Source organism: Hypomesus transpacificus, chromosome 2, assembly GCF_021917145.1.
Source record: "Hypomesus transpacificus isolate Combined female chromosome 2, fHypTra1, whole genome shotgun sequence".
Lineage (NCBI taxonomy): Eukaryota > Metazoa > Chordata > Actinopteri > Osmeriformes > Osmeridae > Hypomesus > Hypomesus transpacificus.
The window spans coordinates 9135461-9155188 of NC_061061.1; the positions used below are offsets into that span (position 1 = coordinate 9135461).

General features: G+C 40.8%; 1 protein-coding gene and 1 long non-coding RNA gene across 2 annotated transcripts; one reads left to right on the forward strand and one right to left on the reverse strand.

Annotated features, from left to right (window-relative positions):
- Positions 1-12970: 12970 nt before the first annotated feature.
- On the reverse strand, positions 12971-14480 carry zmp:0000000930 (telethonin). Its single transcript, XM_047035083.1, has 2 exons — positions 14103-14480; positions 12971-13817 (listed from the first exon to the last, which is right to left on the reverse strand). Exons 1-2 carry the CDS (start codon positions 14234-14236, stop codon positions 13409-13411), a joined length of 543 nt encoding a protein of 180 aa, XP_046891039.1. The 5' UTR covers positions 14237-14480; the 3' UTR covers positions 12971-13408.
- A 3564-nt stretch (positions 14481-18044) lies between these two features.
- On the forward strand, positions 18045-19519 carry LOC124479267. Its single transcript, XR_006957427.1, has 5 exons — positions 18045-18085; positions 18180-18249; positions 18420-18626; positions 18925-19094; positions 19333-19519. It is a non-coding gene; the product is annotated as an uncharacterized LOC124479267 (long non-coding RNA).
- Positions 19520-19728: the final 209 nt, after the last annotated feature.

The following is a 19728-nucleotide window of genomic DNA, read 5'->3' on the forward strand; positions in this document are numbered from 1 at the left end:
GCAGTCAGGAACATGAAACAATGTTAGCCCCATTGCCAATAAACTAGGCTAAATTATCACACATTATACCTATGCTCTTGCGTTAGCAAGGTAAACTTGTTTACATGCCTGGTGTTACTAGTAACAGTTACTAGCAATGCTAATGTATCCTGCATCTAGCACCATGCTTTCTCCACTCCAGTTCTTTCAAATAGATTATCTAGACAGGCGTTAGCAATAAGCCAGAGTGCGGTTCGTTTTCTGGCTATTTTTTCGGAAGCTTCCCTTCTAATGCCGACTACAGCTAGCTAGAGTCATTTAATGTGTGTAGAAACGTATTTAGCATTCTACCTGGTATGCTATATACAGGACACGTTAGCATTGCTAATAACTGTTAGCACAACATCATACTGTCCTTATAGCTCGCGATTGCAATGAGCATACGGTTGCAATGAGCATACGGTCGGAACAGCACCTCTTTCCAGGTTCAGCTTCCTAGCAAATCCTGCTTGAAATTGTCCAAGGTTGTCCAAACTGTCTTGGGTGAAATGTTCAAATGAATGATTGAGTGTCGAACTTCGCCGGGATCTTATCATAGACAACAGCAGCCATGCCTGTCGAATGTTTGGCTCCTTGGGAAGACTGTGAGTGTTTACGACCTTGGTCCATTTTCAATATCCTTGTTATAATTCAAAACGTTCTTCTTTGTAATTCCTTATTAGTAGCCTACACAGAGTAGAGCGCAGGTAAACTAGTAATGGAGATAGACGCTACCTCGGGCTGGTCTGGATGTACATTTTGGGGCGTGACAAAGATACAGACCAGAGCCAAAAAGGGCAGTCCCCCGTCCTACGTCACACCGGTGGCTTTGTTGAAAAGCTAGCGTTTTACAGCCACATTTTTTCTTTTTGAGATTTGCATAGGAAACAGGCGTCAATGGACTTTGATATTCACTGTATGTTCATTTTACCCACCGAACTGTCGTTACTCAACTATGACAAGGTAAAATCGGATTTGCAATCAATCGCCCCTTTAAGGACATTAAACCTTTATCTGAGAAAACAAAACAAATCCACAAAGGCACACATGGAGAACACAATCAAGCTAGACATGCTAGGCAGAGACAATCACTATGCAACTTGACGAAGGTCACCGGATTGAGGTGAGGAGAAACAACGAAGAAGTGGATAAGAACAGGCAAGTTCTATCAAAGATAATTGATTGTGTTAAATTCATTTGTAAATCCTTAATATTTAGTTTTACAGTAATAGTTGTGTTGTGTTTCCTAATAATAATACCAGGGAGAGTGGCTCGAGTGCCCAGATGTTTGTGGTTTTCAATATTTCTGAACTGAGTGTAATGATATTTAGGCTATAGCCTAGTCCACAAATGTGGACATTTGCCTATAGCTGTGTGCATTAATTACAAAATTACTATTTCACAGAGAACTCGTATCATGCAGTTTGTGTTCAATTGTATTAGGATGGTTACCGAATTGACTGAATATTTCACAGCCCCACCTAGAATAATTTTCACCAACCGCCACTGGATATATATAAACACTAGACGTCTCGTCCGCGTTGCCGGACAACGGAGTCGAATGTCCGCACATGGCGGCCATCTTGCTACAGTAAACTCGCTCACCCATAACTTTATTGTGTTGGTGCTACTTGTACTCTTTAAATCAGCGGTGGGGAACGACATCATTTGGTGTGGCCCGCCATGGCACTGCAGGAACCATTATTATAAGCAGGGATGGATTAACCAACGGGCCTACCGGGCCCAGGCCCAGGGGCCTATGAGCTCAGGGGGCCCATAACCCAGAGCCTCGGCGTATCGTCGCTGTTATTAACTTGATGTACTAGGGTATTGATATGATGATATGCGCCGTAGCCGGTATATGCTAGGCTTAAGTCATTAATGTCTTTAACAGGGCCCCAAAAGTCCTACTGATTAAAATTAAAAATAGCCTAAACATTCACTTTGAAGATGTCACAAGAAAGAAACCTTCATGATACCTTTCAAGTGAGTGTTTATCCCCTCAGTTTATAGGACTTTAGAGGGGCTGAGTAGTCCATGCAATATGGGCCCTTCAACTTTGTAGGGAGAAATCCAAAAAGCAAGTGCAAAACAATAGCATTAGAGCTGTGTCTAAGCACCCCAACACACTATTGAAGATATAATATTGTTAAGCCTATGATGGTAATTTTTCAAGAAAGAGAGAGGGTTGTGTGGGCTACAAATGTACACTCTAGTCTATGGTTACAACTATCAAATATTTTTGTAATATAAACGTTGTTTATTTTGTTGATTACTCGAGTACTTTTGCGTTTTTCAACAACAATTTCAATATTATTCCTGACAAAAAAGAAGAAATTGTTTTGCCAAGAGAAATGTTTTTGTTTTTTTGCGGTGAGGGGGGGGCCCTTGACACATCCAGGCCCAGGGGCCGATGGTTTCTTGATCCGTCCATGATTATAAGGTGCATTATTCGTTGGCAGCAGCACTATTTTAATATGTGGTAGAGGACCGTGGAGGCGCTTGCATTAAATGAGGAATTCCTTTCTAGCAAATCAAACCCAGAATACGTTGTTGGTTTGGCTTAAGCCCCAAATGTTTACAACATCGGGCTTCGTTTCTGATTAACACTTGGATCGATAAGCAGTCTTAAAAATGGTAGCAATATAAAAAATTATACGACCCCTTTCCGTAATCATGATTCCCCCCCAGAAATGTTCACTGCACCCCCAGTCAAAGCAGGCTGCATCCGTGCCAGCTAACTTTACAAACCCCACAAAGAGAAGCAGTTCCAGCCATCACATTAGGGCTGAGTTAATTAAATGTTTGACCAAATATAGCAGGCACATTTTTAAGTTGATAAGGGTCTGTACGGCCCCCGAATGATTTTATAAATATCCAAATGGCCCTTTGCAGAAAAAAGGTTCCCCATCCCTGCTTTAAACAGAACAGATAGGTGCAATAAATACCAGGGCTGTCGATTTTCTGATCGATATGCTCTTGGTCGACTAAGATTTTTTTAGTCGAGCTGCCATAATATGGCAGTGTGAGATCTGATTCCCGCTTGTGTCATCATTGCTGAATTACCGAAATGTTCAACAGAAATTGTAGATTATATTATTTAAAACAAATAAAACAACTCGAAAAATATCTAATTTAAAAGAAAAGGTGTTACTTTTTTCCCTTTCATTAATCTGCGCTTTGTTTTGGTTCTGTATTTTGCACACGGCACGAGCACAATTGGCTGCAGAACTACCAACTCTGCCATTAGCCTACTTTGTAGGTGTTATTAGTCAAAATGGCAAATAAATATTTGGTATGGCAGCATTTCATTAAGTACATTTACAAAGTCCCGGGTGACTCGAAAAACGATGAATGCAAACTCTGCCTACAACGGTTTGTTTTTCATAGGTCGACGTTGAATATGATGTAGCCTACCACCTGAAAAACGTAAGTTGGTCAAGCCGTACTCCGCTCATGCTAACGCGCTGGGTTGAAAAATCAACATGCCTATTATAAGAATCACCTCCAAATCAAATGACATTATCTTCTCCGGCCAAGACAACATCTTTCTCTGTTGCACCGTTCCCCACTCAGCTTCTACGTAAGTTCGCATGCTGCAAGTTCAGGCAGTAATAAGCGCACTCTGCTGATTTGCATGTTAAACAAACAATATTTTTAATTTGTAGTAGGCTACACTGTAACTGATAATAAATACCATCGGCATTCGGTTACAACAGGACTGGCGATACAAGTCTTATTATTAGTAGGATATTAGTGGCTGAATCTGCAATGTCCAGCAGCCATCGAGTCAGATCGCGAAAATGTTTGTACGTTGTTTTGCGTTTCAAAGTTGGATTAGTCGATTTTCAGACGTCTCGAGTCTTGGTCGACCAAAGAAAATCTCAGTCGGGGACAGCCCTAGATGATTCTGCCAAAACAGGACACAAGAAAGCAGGGATGCAAACTTACAGGACAGAGCATCTTATGAACTCGATGCAGACAGGAGGATAGAGCATCTGCACTCGATGCAGACAGGAGGATAGAGCATCTGGAGTGGGTTGCACCAACTAGTCTTTGCTAAGACTGTCTTAAGTCCTAAGTCAGTCTTAGTTAAGAACGGTCTTAGGCCCATATCTAACGCCTGTTGCACCAACTGAATTTACGACCAGTCTTAACTAAGACTGGTGGTAACATGCGCGTTCATGAAAGTGCCCGTGGAATTCTAGAATGGAACGTGCGTTGCCATGATACCCATACATTTTACCATGATGATACCAGGGATGCCAGACGCCTGGCGGAAACGCTGCTTGACAGCGATTGCCTCGGCCTCGTTAGGCAAGTTGACATAATGCAGTAGGCGGCGACTCAGTGCCAGCGAGACCCTACGAATAACTCTACGAGCCCCTACGAATAACTTTACGAGCTGTAGATTTATGCACGCCGATCATGTCCCCCACGGTGTTTTGAAATGCACCGTTTGCATAAAACCTCAGTGCAATTAAAAGCTGTAACGTTGGCGTCAGGGCAGCATTTCGGTCTGCCTGAAAGCGCAAATCGTCGGACAGTTCGTCCACTAGAGAAAAAATCTCAACCCTACTGAAACGAAACCTCTGAAATAACTCCTCATCATTGTACATATCCAGCGGGTTAGTTCTGTCTCGCACTACTCTCTCACGTCTTAAAGCGCGTTCATTATACAATCTATAAATTAGACGCGCCATTGTTATAGGCTACATGTTGTTTTAGCTGCACTCAACGGTTTTGTGAAAATTAGCCTACTATAGAAACCAACACAGAAAACGTTCTGTTTTAACATAAGACTCCTCTCCACAGGGCGTAACATTTAGGACTAGACTTAGGGAAAAAGCAGCTTAAGTCAGCGTGGTGCAACAGGCGCAACATCATTTTAGACATAGAACGTTGAGTTTCGCCAGTCTTAGCTTAAGACTGGTCCTAAATCCTGTTGGTGCAACCCGCTCCTGAACTAGATGCTAAGATAGTAGATAAACAAGAGAACAGAGCATCTGTTGAACTTATATCAGGGACTTATGGGATGCACTGAAACCGGTAGAGTTTTACATTAGATAATTTAATGATTTGTAAATTAACTACTTGTATACATCTAACAAAGAATAAAATAAACCCTTATTTTCTAAATCAGCAATCTCATTCTGATAATTAAATTATAATTAAGAATTTGTACTGGGTATTGGCGACTACAAATGGTGTCAGTGCATCCCCAGATTCTGAGTGTGGAGCGAGCAAACCCGGATTCCCTTGTTATTGTACTTGGCGACTTTAACAAAGGTAATCTCAGCAACAAACTCCCTAAATACAGACAATTCATCAAATGCCCAACCAGAGAAGAGAACACTCTGGATCACTGCTACACTACAGTCAGTAGAGCCTACCACGCCGTCCCTCGTGCAGCACTGGGCCACTCTGACCATACCATGGTCCATCTGATTCCTGCATACAGGCAGAAATTAAAGCTCTGTAAACCTGTTTTGAGGACATCAAAACAGTGGACCAATGAGGTTATGGAGGATCTGCGGGCGTGCGTGGACTGTTCATTATGTCAAACAGCCTGTCTTATCTATAAACAAATATCTAAATTAACTGAAAGCACTGAAAAAAATCATTTGAACTTTGTGTCAACAGGTATCAGATAGTTAACACCCAAGTAGACGCATAGTTTGATTTCTCTTCATTTCCTCTCCATTTCTTCTGTGGCTACGCTTTTTAAAATTAAATTGCTGCATTTAAACCTGTCAACCTCGTTTTGGGGTAGCTGACCAACAGATCAACTACAAAGGGAGGCTGGGTGTTAAAGGGTTAAAGGGATTACAGTTTTTTTCAATCGCTAAGAAGCGCTTACCCATACTTCGGATACTTTTTCTAAACTCTTAACACAATTAGCACAGCATCAGTCTTTTTTGGCCATACAATTCACATATTTCATGTCTTTTTCACACAATATGCTGTCAGTGAAGACATTTCCACGACGCTTACATTTTCTTAACAGACAACCTATACCTCCCAACAAAAATGATGGATTGTTTGTGTAGTATTTACGAATGTTAACACACAACATCCCACAATAGCAAAAACAATTATCCAAACCTTAGATACAGTATAAAAACATCTGCTTCTGCAATGATATTAGTTCAAAAACAACATATCTCAGCAACAAACAAAAAAAAGACAGTTGAAAAATGGACACACAGCTGATTTATGTTGGGTAAAGTGGGCCAACCACAGCTGATTCCAGTGTCCAGCTTAGACTCAGTGGCAGGGGTTATTTCCTTCAATTACTATAAAAGAAGGACTTTGAGGAGAGATGTTGTTGGATTTAGGAAACAGAAACAGACAAATACAAACACTGTAATGTTTGGACGAGGAAGAGCAAGGGGCCCAGGGAGATTCGAGCAGGCCCAGTGAGAGATGGAGGGAGAGGTGCCGGTACAGTGAGAGGAGCAGGGCTGGGGATAAGACCAGGCCCAATTAGAGGGGAAGGTAGAGGTGTAAGAATGCATGGTGGTGGCATTCCAAGGGCTGCAAGAACAGTAGTCACTGATGAACTTCGTACCACTATCATTGACCATGTAATCAACCACGGTCTTTCACTAAGAGAGGCTGGTGAAAGAGTGCAACCCAAGTTGAGGCGGTCAATGGTTGCCTCCATTATACGCATCTTTCAACAAACCAATATTTTGTTCACTGTAAGCATTACTGTAAAACTTTTTCTGCTCTATTACTGTATACTGTGTTTCTACTGTACTTCCTTTACGTAGTAAACAGTAAGAAAAAAAAGAACTGATTTGCTTTTTACTGAAATGTGTTTGAATGTGAACATTATTGTATATGTGGACATACAGTTCCCAACCAAGAAATTTAGTGTAAAAGGTGGATTGCATGTTTTCCATGCAAATAACATAAGTCTATGCAGTTTTTATAATGTCAACAATAGCCAGTATTTTGAAACCTGGTGTACTTTGATTGACTGCATGTACCTTGTGAATTGAAAACAAGTGTTATTCTTTGACAGAATATTTTCATTTTGAGTCAGATTTCCAGTGTTTTGGTAAAGTCAGTGTGTGCAGAGAAACATGTGTTCTGTCTTGAAATGGAGAGTTAGTATATATTTAACAAAATGTGTTTTTGAGAAGAAAATTATCCATTTGGCCAATTGTGTTTTGTAGGTGTCAGTCTGTGTTAAGAGTTTAGAAAAAGTATCCGAAGTATGGGTAAGCACTTCTTAGCGAATGAAAAAAACTGTGAAGCAATTAATCACTCAAAACTGCCAGTTATGCTTTTAATTGGGCTGTATGCCTGCAGAATCAGATTTTTTTTTCATTGCACACGTTAACTGTAAAGCACCATAGTCTGCACAATTATGCAAATACAATCAAAATGTAGAAAAAACAGAACCGTCCACCAGAGCAGATAGGCAACAATGAGCATGTACCTGCAACATATTGCGTGTCAGCTTCAGCATGTGGCAAGCGTCCATCATAACAAAAACATTGTCGTGGGTTACTGGATGTGGAAAATGGGTCTTCAAGGGCTCACAGCGGTCTGCTTTTAGATTGCACCCAAGTTGGGAGCACATACTGATATTTGATGCATGACCATCCATTGTCATGCACACCACCCTTATCTGACGATGATGCAGCTCTTCTAATGCATGTTCTACCAACACTTTCTGTGATTCTGGTGTGAGAGACTTGGTCAAATAACATGCGATTGGAGCTTTCCAATAACCTTGAAGCCCAACCACCATAAACACAAGAACCTCCAAAGCTATGTCAGTCTCATTCAAGCCCCCATGTCTACATATCCAATAATTGTTTGTGTCTGAGGATAATGTTGAACATGTGTTTTGATGGACATGGCATCCAGCATCAGAGTGATACATCCGTATTTGACCTCATCTTCCTGGCGCCGTCTTTCCAGCATGTCCAACATCATTCTATTGAGACCCGGGGCCTGTACTACAAATCAAGATCAACATGCTCTGGATCACTTTCAGTTACCCGGCTACCTGAAGCCTAACAATCGCAGTCACGATAAGCGGTACTACGATGGCAGTTATCAACTCTCTAACCCAACCCAGATCTTTCCAATCTAGAGACGTGCGCGTTCACATAAAGGGGCGGTGTTTGCATCGTATGTCCAATCGCAAACATGGACAAAACGAGAGCCGCATATTTCACGCAGGAGGAGCAGACAGTAATATTACAAACTTTGTCTACTCCTCCTGCGTGAAATTTGTAATACAAGCATATCAAGAAATACAGACATAATAGAGGCAAAATTCAACAAAGTCGCTGCTGCCAAGCTGGCAGCAAATAGCATACGCTGTAAATGCGTAAGCTACATGACTTATTGAAGATGTGGCCATAATTACACGTGTGCATTCCACAACGTTAAACTTTTGTTGCTGTATTATTTTAGTTGCAACCCTGCAGTGGCAAACGATCGTGGGAGCAAATACAAAATAAATATAAAACCATAATTCAAAACGGTAAGTAGCAGTTGGCAATACTTGCACATATTTTAAGGCCAACAAGTACAAGGCTGAATTGCCTGAATTAGTCTCTTTTGTAGGATATTGTACAGCTACAAAAGGCCTATAGAACAATGAAACAAAGAAAAATTAGGCAACTGGGGGGGGGGGGGGGCGGGGGGCGGACTTCATGAACTTCATGAACTTCAGGACTTTATTCCTGCTGAGGAGCTGGCCCCTCCAGCTATCAGGGTAACCCCATGATGGTAGGAGTGGAAGGGGGCATTTCTTCAGACCCTGGTGGCAGCAGGTTGGAAGCCCAGGCATATGTATGTTTCAAGTAATGTATGTGACCATGTTCATTCAACAATTATTTATGAATATTGTAGGAGTGAAATGTATTACTGTTCTCTGCAGTGACAGGAAATACAGTGGTGTTGCTGCCACCACCCACTGTCATCCCACTGTGCCATACAGAGGTAACAGTGAAACTAATAGTCATACGCCAGTATGTATGCCATATGTGGTTGCTGAATATTGATCAAATATACCATTCACTTTCTCTAGTGGAGGTCCTAAATGATCAGGAAACTGTGTCTGCCTGCTCATTTTGGGGGTACAATTTTGAGTTTTATTTACCACTTGCAACACAGATGGTGAGAGTGTGTGAACGTGTGGCTGTGATTGAAGTGTCTGTACTTACTAATGGTGGTGGTCTCAACATAAGAAACAAGTCCTTGAAGTACTCATTTCAAATATGACTCAATTGATTAAATTACTATGGTGTTAAACTATAAGAGGAACTTCTTTCTCCCCCTGAGCCTAGGGCCTCCACTTCAAGGCCAAGACAAAGACACAAGGTATAAGCAATGAACCACAGTAGTCAAATGGACACCTTCAACTTTCTCCAAGTGGGCCTTGCAAAGGGACAATGTTCTTCATTTGTTTCAGGTTGGAGCAGACAATGTGAGGACCCTTTATAAAAGAACCTTGGAGCTCGATTATAAGAGGCTTTTAATTTAAAAAAAACAAGGCTGGAGACAGAAAAACTGGAATATGAGAAGAGATAGTACATGATTGAATGACACTAAACTTAGTTACACTTACATATTTTTCTGTGTTCCTAGGGGAAGGAGAACACATGAGGATGTATTTGTTAAACTTTTGTCTACGTTTTGGATCTTTTTATATATTTTTGTGGCTTTTTTGTTGTGCCTTTTGAATCTTTTGTGGGGGGTTTCACCACTTCTCTCTTTCAATGTCCTTATTACTTTTGAAAAATGCTATAAAAGTGAATGAAACATCAAAATTCAATGAAAGTAGTGAAATGATCATTTATGTATCACTTGTGAAGAGCCTTGTACAGATACCCATTTCTTTTTTCACAAGAAACCCCAATTTCTGATATGAAAATGATTAGGAAATGGGTCAAAGCAACCCAAGGACAAAAGGGTTAAGGGGAGACACCCCAGTGAATAGGGATAACAAATCAACATGAAACCTCCCCAGTTGATAACTAATAGTAGTTTCCTGTAAATGTAGGCCTATGATTAAATGAGCAAATGATTAAGTTGTAAAATATGATATAATTTGCATACATTTCCAGAACCGAATAAATAGTAAAGTGTAAAACGTTTTTATTAACAAATGGAACATTTTGCTCTTTTAGTTGTCAGAGAAAGTTTTGTGATCTTATTTTAATAATAATATGAGTCGTATTTCATAAATCAGTTCAGTTCCACTTTAAGATCGCTAAAGTGCCCACTAGATAGCAGTGTGAGAGCACAAATGGTAAGGGCAGGGCCTCTGGTCAATGTGATGGGTATACCCAAGGACAAATTGTGGCGCAACAGCAAGCAAAATAACATTACAATAAAACAGGTTAGGAATACACAGGGATGAAGACAGCTAGATAGTACACAGAGTAGCCTTATTCAAGAAATAAAACACAGGTAATACCCATGGCAATATACAAGTAATATCCATACAGGGAATGTACAAAATACTTTTAATGTAATTGAGACTAAATGAAAATTTACAGGGTCTGTTTTTTTCCTCTCTGGAAAGGGATGGGAACCTATAGAGGAACCTATAGTGGATAGAGACCTGTGTTAGTCAGAGCATGTTTGAACAGAGTTGTAAATTAGTGGAGCAAGGAACAGAGTGCCATTAATTAAACCTGAGCAAGGAGCGCACATTATTAATGGCCCAGTTTCCCAGACATGGATTAAACCTGTTGTCCAAAAGTAAGAGTAAAAGGACTAGGCTTAATCCATGTCTGGGAAACGGGGCCATTTCGGCTGTAAGAACAAATACAGTATGTAACAAATGTGAACAGATTTAATCTCCATGCCCCTATGTTGCACTGGCTGAGCAGCACCTTTGGCCAGGTATCTGATGCATTCCTTTGCCTATTTGGTAGGCTATTGAAGGTTTGAATCACTTCTGACCATACATAGGGCATAGCGCACACATAGTTTTTTTTCACTCAAATTTTGGTGGTTGTAAAGTTTCAGCATAATACTTTTTCATGCCAAAACGAATCTTTAAAGAATGTGTATAGGACCTTTCATCAATTATTTACAGTCTCTTTGCATGCCCTGCGCTTGGAGTCATTATAGGCTACGGTTGCATTCATCCCCGTTTCCCAGTTGAAGTGCATAATTTTCATAAAATGAATGACACTGACTAGTTTGCAAATATGAAATAATGGCCATGTAAGAGCCCATATGATCACAGTAGGACTACGTACACTCTAGCACAGACACTACGTCAAAAAGGGGGGTGGGTATGTTGGTCCCAACATTTTTATTCAACGATGTTGAATACAAAATAAATTTAAAAAATTGTCCCAATGTCAAAAAGGGGTGGGTATGTTGATGCCAACCAATAGCATGGAAGCATAGATGGTCCAAACGTTTACATGTGGTTGAGACGGGGCCGAATTACGTAAGCAAGGCGGCAAGGATGGTCAACACACGGGGGCGTCTTAATACTTGCCCACTTGGCCTTCCATATCCCAGAGCCAACAGCTCATGGAGGAACACAAGCAGCTGCAGCAAGAAAGGGAGTTTCTGGATCAAGAGAGGAGGAAGGTTCTGGAGTCAGGTGCTGCCGGGGATGTTTTGCGCTACTCCTTGGACCGGTAAAGCTTGTGGCACAGGTGTGCGTCGACCACGCTGAAGGAGCTGGAGGGAGCGCTGGCGGAAAGGCAGAGCGCCTACTGTAGCCTCATCCTGCCCAGGGAGCAGAGGCTGGAGATGGAGAGGAACCTCCTGATATTGGGTCTTGATGCCTAAGAGTGGAACTACTTGACAATCACTGTTTAACATGTTATCATGAATAAGAAATGGCCAATAGCAGTGAGTTATCTTAATCTGTTATTATATTATTTATTGGCTTTATATCCTGCATGTGTATGTAAGGGTGGGTGTCATCCTGCCCCTACCTCTCATATGCTAGTCTGGAGTTTCTGGACAGATTCTCTACTTGATGGCTCTCACACCCCATGTAAAAATTCGGTCTGATTGGTCGTCCTTGTGTATAAAGGGAATGGCAAAGTATTGTTCTGTGGATTCTTCATCTCCTGAGATATTCTCCTCAGTTCTCCCTTGTACTCTTTGCTCACCTCTTGCTTACACTTGCCTACATTTCAGTGACGTGCAGTGAGGTTTGTGGCTGGGGAGCCACTGGCTCTTTCAAAGTCAGATTTGCAAATATATGAATTCAACAGAGCAGCATCAATTCACCATGCAACTGGCTGCTTGCACATTGACTAATGGTTATGTTTCATATCCCATATCAGCATTCTTTACACACACTAGTAGTTTGGTCAAAAAAAAGTTTTACATTTCTAGAGGCTCAGAGAGAGCGCATTTGCTCTGCGTCCTGTGTTCTTAATTTGCCATCTTTTAACCTTACTTTGACCATTCTTGCTCTGATTTAGCCCATAAAGTCAAACAACGGTAACTGTATTCTATTGGCAAACTTTGGTTCATGCTAATACACTGTTCAGTTTCCCATCTTCCTTTAAACCACAGGGGAATTAGTTTAGGTTGTTTGGCCAATATTTAACCCCCTACATGTACATGTGTGCTTCATGAATGTGTGTAGGTGGTGATTCAGTTTCTCGGTTAATCTTGTCCATATTATCAAATATATCATAATTATAAAAGGTAAAATGCATCCTGGATCCACACTCTTGATTTTGTAAACACAAGATTCAAACTTGACCACGGGTAAACCTGTGGAGCTCATGTAAACGGCTACATTGTTTAGCAGCAGCACTAATCTATAGTTTTTTACAACTCTACACCTCCTAAGCCAGATAGAATAGCTGGTACCAAGCTTGAATAAAGAGTAAGATTTGTCTCTGTAAATATAAAAATATACATGCAATTGTGTGTAAATAGTATGTCAATGCACCATCAAAAATACGTTTGGAGACCATCCTGTACGATCCTGTGAATAAAGCCTTTGTGTGGATTTACTGTTTATTAGCCTTTGTCTTCCTGATTAGCTTGACCAGTTAACATTTCACACTAGCCTATGGGTTGTATATACAGTACAATCACAGACATTATAAACCTGAAGTGCAGTAGTTTCTGTGTTTCACCAGTAGTTGGCCTGACAAGCACAGCCCTCTAAAGACTTTTTGATAGAGGCCTATGGTGTTCATTCTGTTTTCTGTGTCCAATTTAGAATGACAGTTTTGACAAAAGTTATCAGAGCAAACATGGTAAATATCTATGGTACTGTTTCATACTGGAGAGATCAAAAGAAGACTATACATGGGAACTTCGAAGTTTGTCAGTGTTTTTTCCTTCCCTTATTTTCATATACTTGATATGCTGATTTACTGTAGCCCATGCATCAAAGTCAAACAGTCCATCATCCCTCTCATCTCTGAAAGTACAGGGAGGACTCCCGCGGTGGGGAGATGAGGCAGGAGGCTCTGAAGTTGACGCGGATGGGAGGGCTGACCCTCGGCAAGTCCTTGGTAATGAGGGAGACCTCCTGCTTGTCTAAACACACTCCGTTACTCTTCAGGTCCATGATGGATTTAAGCTGCTGCCGGAGTGTTGTGGGGGAGGGGGACCGACGAGAGGCCTTGGGAAGAGTCGTTTGGCTGGGGGTGAGGGGAGGGTCAGGGACAGTGCTCCTGTGGGGGAGCTGGTGTTTGGTTATGGTTCCTCCCTGTCTGCCAAGCCAGAGAGACTGGTCTGGGCTCCTGCGGAGCAGAAGGTGGGCCACCTGCTTCTGCTCATAGCTCTCCCTGCGTGAGGTGTCCTTCTCAGACACAGTTGTCCTGGAAATAAAGAAAACGAAATGAGCTGCATGAGTTTGTCACCACTAAAGACTGTTGTCTTGTCATTTTAGACCCATCAAATTTGTATGAAGTTTCCTTTCTTAATCTATCTCATTATCAAGACATGGTGATGCCTGTGTATGGTCAGCAATATAAAGTGAAATTTACAATGCTGATGAACATATCTGAAAACAAGTTGTGTTCTTTCAATTAATGTTCTTCTTCTACTTTATGTAAATGTTATACGCAAAGTAATTACTGTATTCTTCATAACAGAGTACTTACTCTTGCCATGGTCTTGTTTCCAGCACCAGGTCTAGCCAGGAGGCTTCATAAGACTCCCTTTGTCTTTCGTTGGAATCACTTACATCGCTGTGACTGTTCACAAGGTAGCAGCTCCCCCGGTTTAAACAATGCATGTTGTGTCTATAGCTACAGTAGGATAGTCTGTACAACTAAACCTATATAGACTCTAGCTATGAATGAAGGATCTGTTTGTGTCTGAGAGTCTGTTGCTCAACAACCTTTTAAATAATGTCCAGTGCTATTTCCATCCCACTTTATCACAGCTAGGAGAATGTGTCCAAAGGGGAGTGCTGCAGGATGGTTTACATTTGTGAGGAACGAGGAGAGTGACGAATCCCACATCTATTCCGATGAGATGTAATCACACAGCGCCCCACGAAAAGGTTAGCTGCCTCATCATTCTCAACTTTCTCTTGCATCACTGAGAAATGCCTTAGCTGGAACATCACCGAAGGGAAATTTGTTCCCAGGTTAGTGTCGTCAGTGTACAGAGCGTGGTATAATGTCATACCATGTTTACCAATGCATAACGTATCAAATGAATCCTGGCAACAAGTGCATGACATAGTACACGTTGTTCAGGAGGAAAATCCAATGTCAAAAGTGTCTGCCACTATACAAAGAAGGTTTAACCTTCACACCTTCTGTACGTGTCCATCAGACTCTCACCATATCTTTGTTTTCAAATAATTGTGATACATTAATAGACCTATTGTAAGTGGTGACATCTTAGAGTGATGCTTTGAACCAATTGTTCTGTTTCAAGTGCCATTTGGGTTCACTGCTTCTTGGAAAAGTAAAACTATTAATGTGCAGTCGCTCAAGGAAAACCAAGAAAATATTTACAAAGGCTATTGTATTCTGGTAGTAGATGTTGCAGTTGCTTTCCTGTCTTGTGGACAGACAGGAGAGACAGGGAACCTGTCACCATCTCTACTATGATGATGTGAGGTATGCACCATGGCAATGTAATCACATGACACTGTACTGTAGATTTGGATATGGATGGATGGACCTGTCCTCACATTGTTTTCTTATAGTGCTGTTGGCATGAAATATATTTGACCCTGAACTTAGCAGAAGTCAGACAAAACATTAGTCATTAACAACAATAATAACGAAATCATTAATGTGCCTTACTAAGCATGTCACAAAACCAATTGTTAAAACTTACCTAATATACAAATTATCTAGAAATATTTATCTATGGAAAATAAAAATATTATGAAATGATTACCCATGTTGCTAAAAACAGCGTGTGTCAGAAAAAAAATGTGTTCCTTAAAAAGGTGTTACAGATTGGATCAAACAAACAGCAAGTCTATCAAATATTTGCTATAGAAACAGGTGTCAATGTTGATTAACTAACTAACATGTTGTAAAAAAAAATATATATTTAAATAATTACTAGTAAAGAAATGACCCAGAAGACGGTTTCCTGTGTAATACTGCAGCGACAATCGCATGATATGACATGTACCTTCTTCACTGCTACTTGCCCTCTGGGTAAACACAATTGGAAGCTGTAATAAGATGTTGAGATGTTTCAGAGACATTGATAAAACACGACTGCTGGGCCAAAAGACAACCACATGCTAATGATCTCACTGCCCCTTTAAGATGGAGGAGCGTCAGGCGTTGGATGGGGGATTCCTGAGGGTCGTTCTGTTCAAGGTACAGGAATTAAGTTTCAATCTGAGGGCCAAGTCCACATGCATATAGTAAAAAGACACCGAGTCAACCTCTGTAGCTACACACCAACCATCCTCCACTGAAACAGGAGCCTCCGACAGACTATGTGATGAGTGCCTCAAGCTATAATGAGGGATGCAATGATAGAAGACAGTTGATACGAACATCTTCCCCAGCCCAGATTCTTCCTCTGTATGAACTATCAACTGTGGATAGATAATATACAAGGAACATAGCAAACTTGTATTTAAACTTAATAATATCCACTGCAATAATATTTTAGCCAAAAATCCTCATCCAATTGAATATGCTAAATTATTGAGAAATATCATCACACCATGATGATGTTTTAATGTGACATATAGTATATAATATACATGACATTCAATATAATAATGTATAATTTTTCTTTTCTTTGTTTTGTATGTGTACCAAGACAAAACATACAGCTCAGTAGGTATGGTGCGAAGCCAGGATATTGACCTTGAGAATACGGAGAAATGGGTTTCTAGATTCATAGAGAAGGGTAATATAGACCCAGAGAGGGGTTGTGGACAAGACAGGGGTGTCAAGCTGCCAGGTTGCCTAAAGGGGCTCTCGGATGATTAGGAGAAAAACGTGTAAAAACAATATATAAAAACTTGTATACATTGTTATGTATAAAAGCAATTTACTACATCCCAGATAGTTTGTTACTGATGAAATCAATTTTTGTTTCTCCACGGAAATAAAAATACAACCCCTACAGGTCAGCCTTTATGTGATATCTGGATCTATCTTTCTATCCCATTATCCTTTTTTGATTTGCTGTCTGTCAGGGGAACAGCCATTTGAAGACAATAACCCTTTCAAGCTGGCTGTATGGATTGTCTTGATAACCACCTTCACTGTTAGAATACATGCTGGAAAACTGCTGGCTGCTGTTGGGAACTTCATTCATCCTTGTCAGGGTAGTATTACTCCAACCCAGTCTCATCCCAACTCGTCAAATATTGACGCTTGGGCAGAGCCCTTTGGCGTCACTATACCGACGCCGGGGGACGCCTTTTTCGTCGTTTTTTGACGCCTAGGGACGCCCATTGACTTCCATGTTAATATGTTCGGCTTTTCCCGTAGAAAATTGTGAACTATGGCGTCGTATTTTGACGCATTAGGTCTCCCATAGATTTTGATGAGCGATGAGTAAAAATCCGGCCGATGTGCTTTCAACATGATTTTTTTTGTTATATCCAAGACATAAACGTTATCAATGACATAAACCTTATTTAAGGACATAAAAGTTATTTATAAAATGGACTGATACCAAATAAACCGATCTAAATAGGTAGGCCTATATGCATAAAAAATAAAAGAAAAATAGAATCCATCGGGGGAGGAATATCATTTTATTTTAATCATAATTTTAAGCGCATGGAAGCAATCATGTCAAATGCACTGACAGCAAAACCTATAAATTATCCAACATTATTGTAATTTTATTATTACACACGAGTCGCCTAAAAGTTTGACGCTCACTCAATATCTGGCTGGAACTACTTCTTGTCACCTAAACCTCCGCTCTCTCGTACTGAAAAGGTAAGCTATTATCGATGAGGTAAACGTATATTTAAGATACTATCCTACTATACAGTTTTTTCTATTGTTTTTAGGTTGGTTTAATGTTATTATGTTTGACGTACATTGCCCGGTGCTTTGCATCACCAATATAAATTAATTGACTTTGTAAACTGCAAAAATAGGCTAATACACTGTGCTAGGTAGTTAGCTAGTCTGACGTTATGTCATGCAAGGTCATGAACCGGTGCACTTTCATTGGACTCAGACCAATGTTTATCTTTGCTGGCGTGGTCCTTTTTACATCTCATAGCTTGCTAGGTATGACATTTATTGTATTGTATTTTTTATCTTTTCTTACTTGCAGCTGAAGTCACGCATTTTCTGGAAACGATATTGATATCCTTATTACCTCACCATATTATTACCTCACCATATCCTTGCCTTACTGCCTATTTTAATAATTTGTCAGGACGTACCTGTGTATACCTGTGTCCACCTACCTCTGTCCACCTGTGTTACGCCCTCCACAGACTCTGCCTGTCTTTCTGTTTGTCTTTCTGTTTGTCTGTGTTTGTGTGAATCTCCAGGCTCCAGTGATCCAGTCCACCCTACCTGCACAAGATCCACACCTGCGGTCCAGTTTCCCAATAACTTGCGGTGACATACCCTGGTTTGCCCTCCACTCACCGCCAGATTGTTGTTTTTACAACCTGGTACCTACGTTCCTGGCCTCCTTGTACTTCCGAGTCTATTATCTACTATTTGTATTCAAAGTGTTCTAATATTGCACTTTCTTGTGTCCCAAAGAAACATCCCACTCACCCCAACTCTCCATCTGCCTGCCTACGCGCTCTGCTTGCTACCTGCCTCGGTGTTTGTGAGACAAATATATACATTACTTCTTTCCATGTTCATGCCGAAGTTCATACTTTACTACAATACCCATAAGCCATAGGAATGAAATGTAAGAATAATAATTATTTTATGTGTGTTACTCATATTCCTACTTGTAATGCTTATAACATGTCAATGTCTTTATGTTTGCAGAAAATGACCAAACCCAAAAGCAGGCCTTGCCCTCACTGCCAGGTCATGAATACTGTCAACCGCAAAACATGCCTTTCATGTTTTGCAAGCCTCTCACAAAAAAAGAGGATTAAGTCCAAGGAGGAGAGTTTGCATGTTGGTGACTGGGGGGAGAATGTGAAGAAGCACCGCAACGCAGGCAGAGTGATAGATTCAGCCCGCATATCTGTGAGTGAGAATGTGGAGATCTTAGGTTACGGTTCCATTCAGATCCATACTATAATGGTCGGAACTTGATATCAATGCCAGTTTCATTGGTATCAGGCCATATCATTTAATCAATAGCAGCATCACATCTTATAGTCTTCTTGTAAGGACCCCTAGCTTTGTCAATTTGAAAAGAAGTATAGTAGATACTTTGAAAAGTAGGAAGAAGTATGATACTATTTCAAAAGTAGTTGATCAGATGGCAAGAGAGCTGATACAGAGGACAAAGCCTGATAACTTGTTAATGTCTGTTTTTTAGGTCAATAAGCTGCATGAACTGGACTTAAAGCCCCTGCTCTTCATGGGGAAAGAGAAGAGAGGGGGGGGGGTTTACAGCAGAGGTCATTGCAGGCATAGGCTTCATACCAGAGGGGCCTGTGAGGGAGATCATTAAAAAAATGACCACCCTTTATGAATACTATCTTAAATGTAAGAACACATATTTTGCATTGGGACATGCTTTTTTATAACTTTGTATTTAGTTTCTAAACACGTTATGTAACATAAAATATACTAAAAGAATATTGTTGATGAGTAAATATTCCCCGATTAGACCCTGTTTCTGTTTAATTAACCTCATTTGTGGGGCTGTTATAGTTAGATTCAAGCTGGGAGCAGAGAACATATTGCTTCCCTCTACATTTACTTATTTGTCTTTATCTCTCAGACCACAATAGCCTCGTTGCCACAGCTGGTGAAGAAACAAGAGAAGAAACACCAGAAGCAACATCCCCTGCCTCCACTCAGGATCAAACCTTCACCCTTAACCTTGTCCCGGTCCCCCACCCACCTCCTATGACTTCCTCTCTCTCTTTATCTACTCTTCCTACTCCCTCTCTCTCTACATCTACTCTTCCTACTCCCTCTCTCTCTTCATCTACTCTTCCTACTCCCTCTCTTCATCTACTCTTCCTACTCCCTCTCTCTCTTCATCTACTCTTCCTACTCCCTCTCTCTCTTCATCTACTCTTCCTACTCCCTCTCTCTCTTCATCTACTCTTCGTACTCCCTCTCTCTCTTCATCCACTCTTCCTACTCCCTCTCTCTCTTAATCTACTCTTCC

Bases quoted from the DNA above. Each gene is read 5' to 3' on its own strand.
- zmp:0000000930 (XM_047035083.1), bottom strand. From the start codon at position 14,236: ATGCATTGTTTAAACCGGGGGAGCTGCTACCTTGTGAACAGTCACAGC. The intron at 13,818-14,102 runs GTAAGTACTCTG...CTTTATTTCCAG, and splicing joins GAAACAAGACCATGGCAAGA to GACAACTGTGTCTGAGAAGG.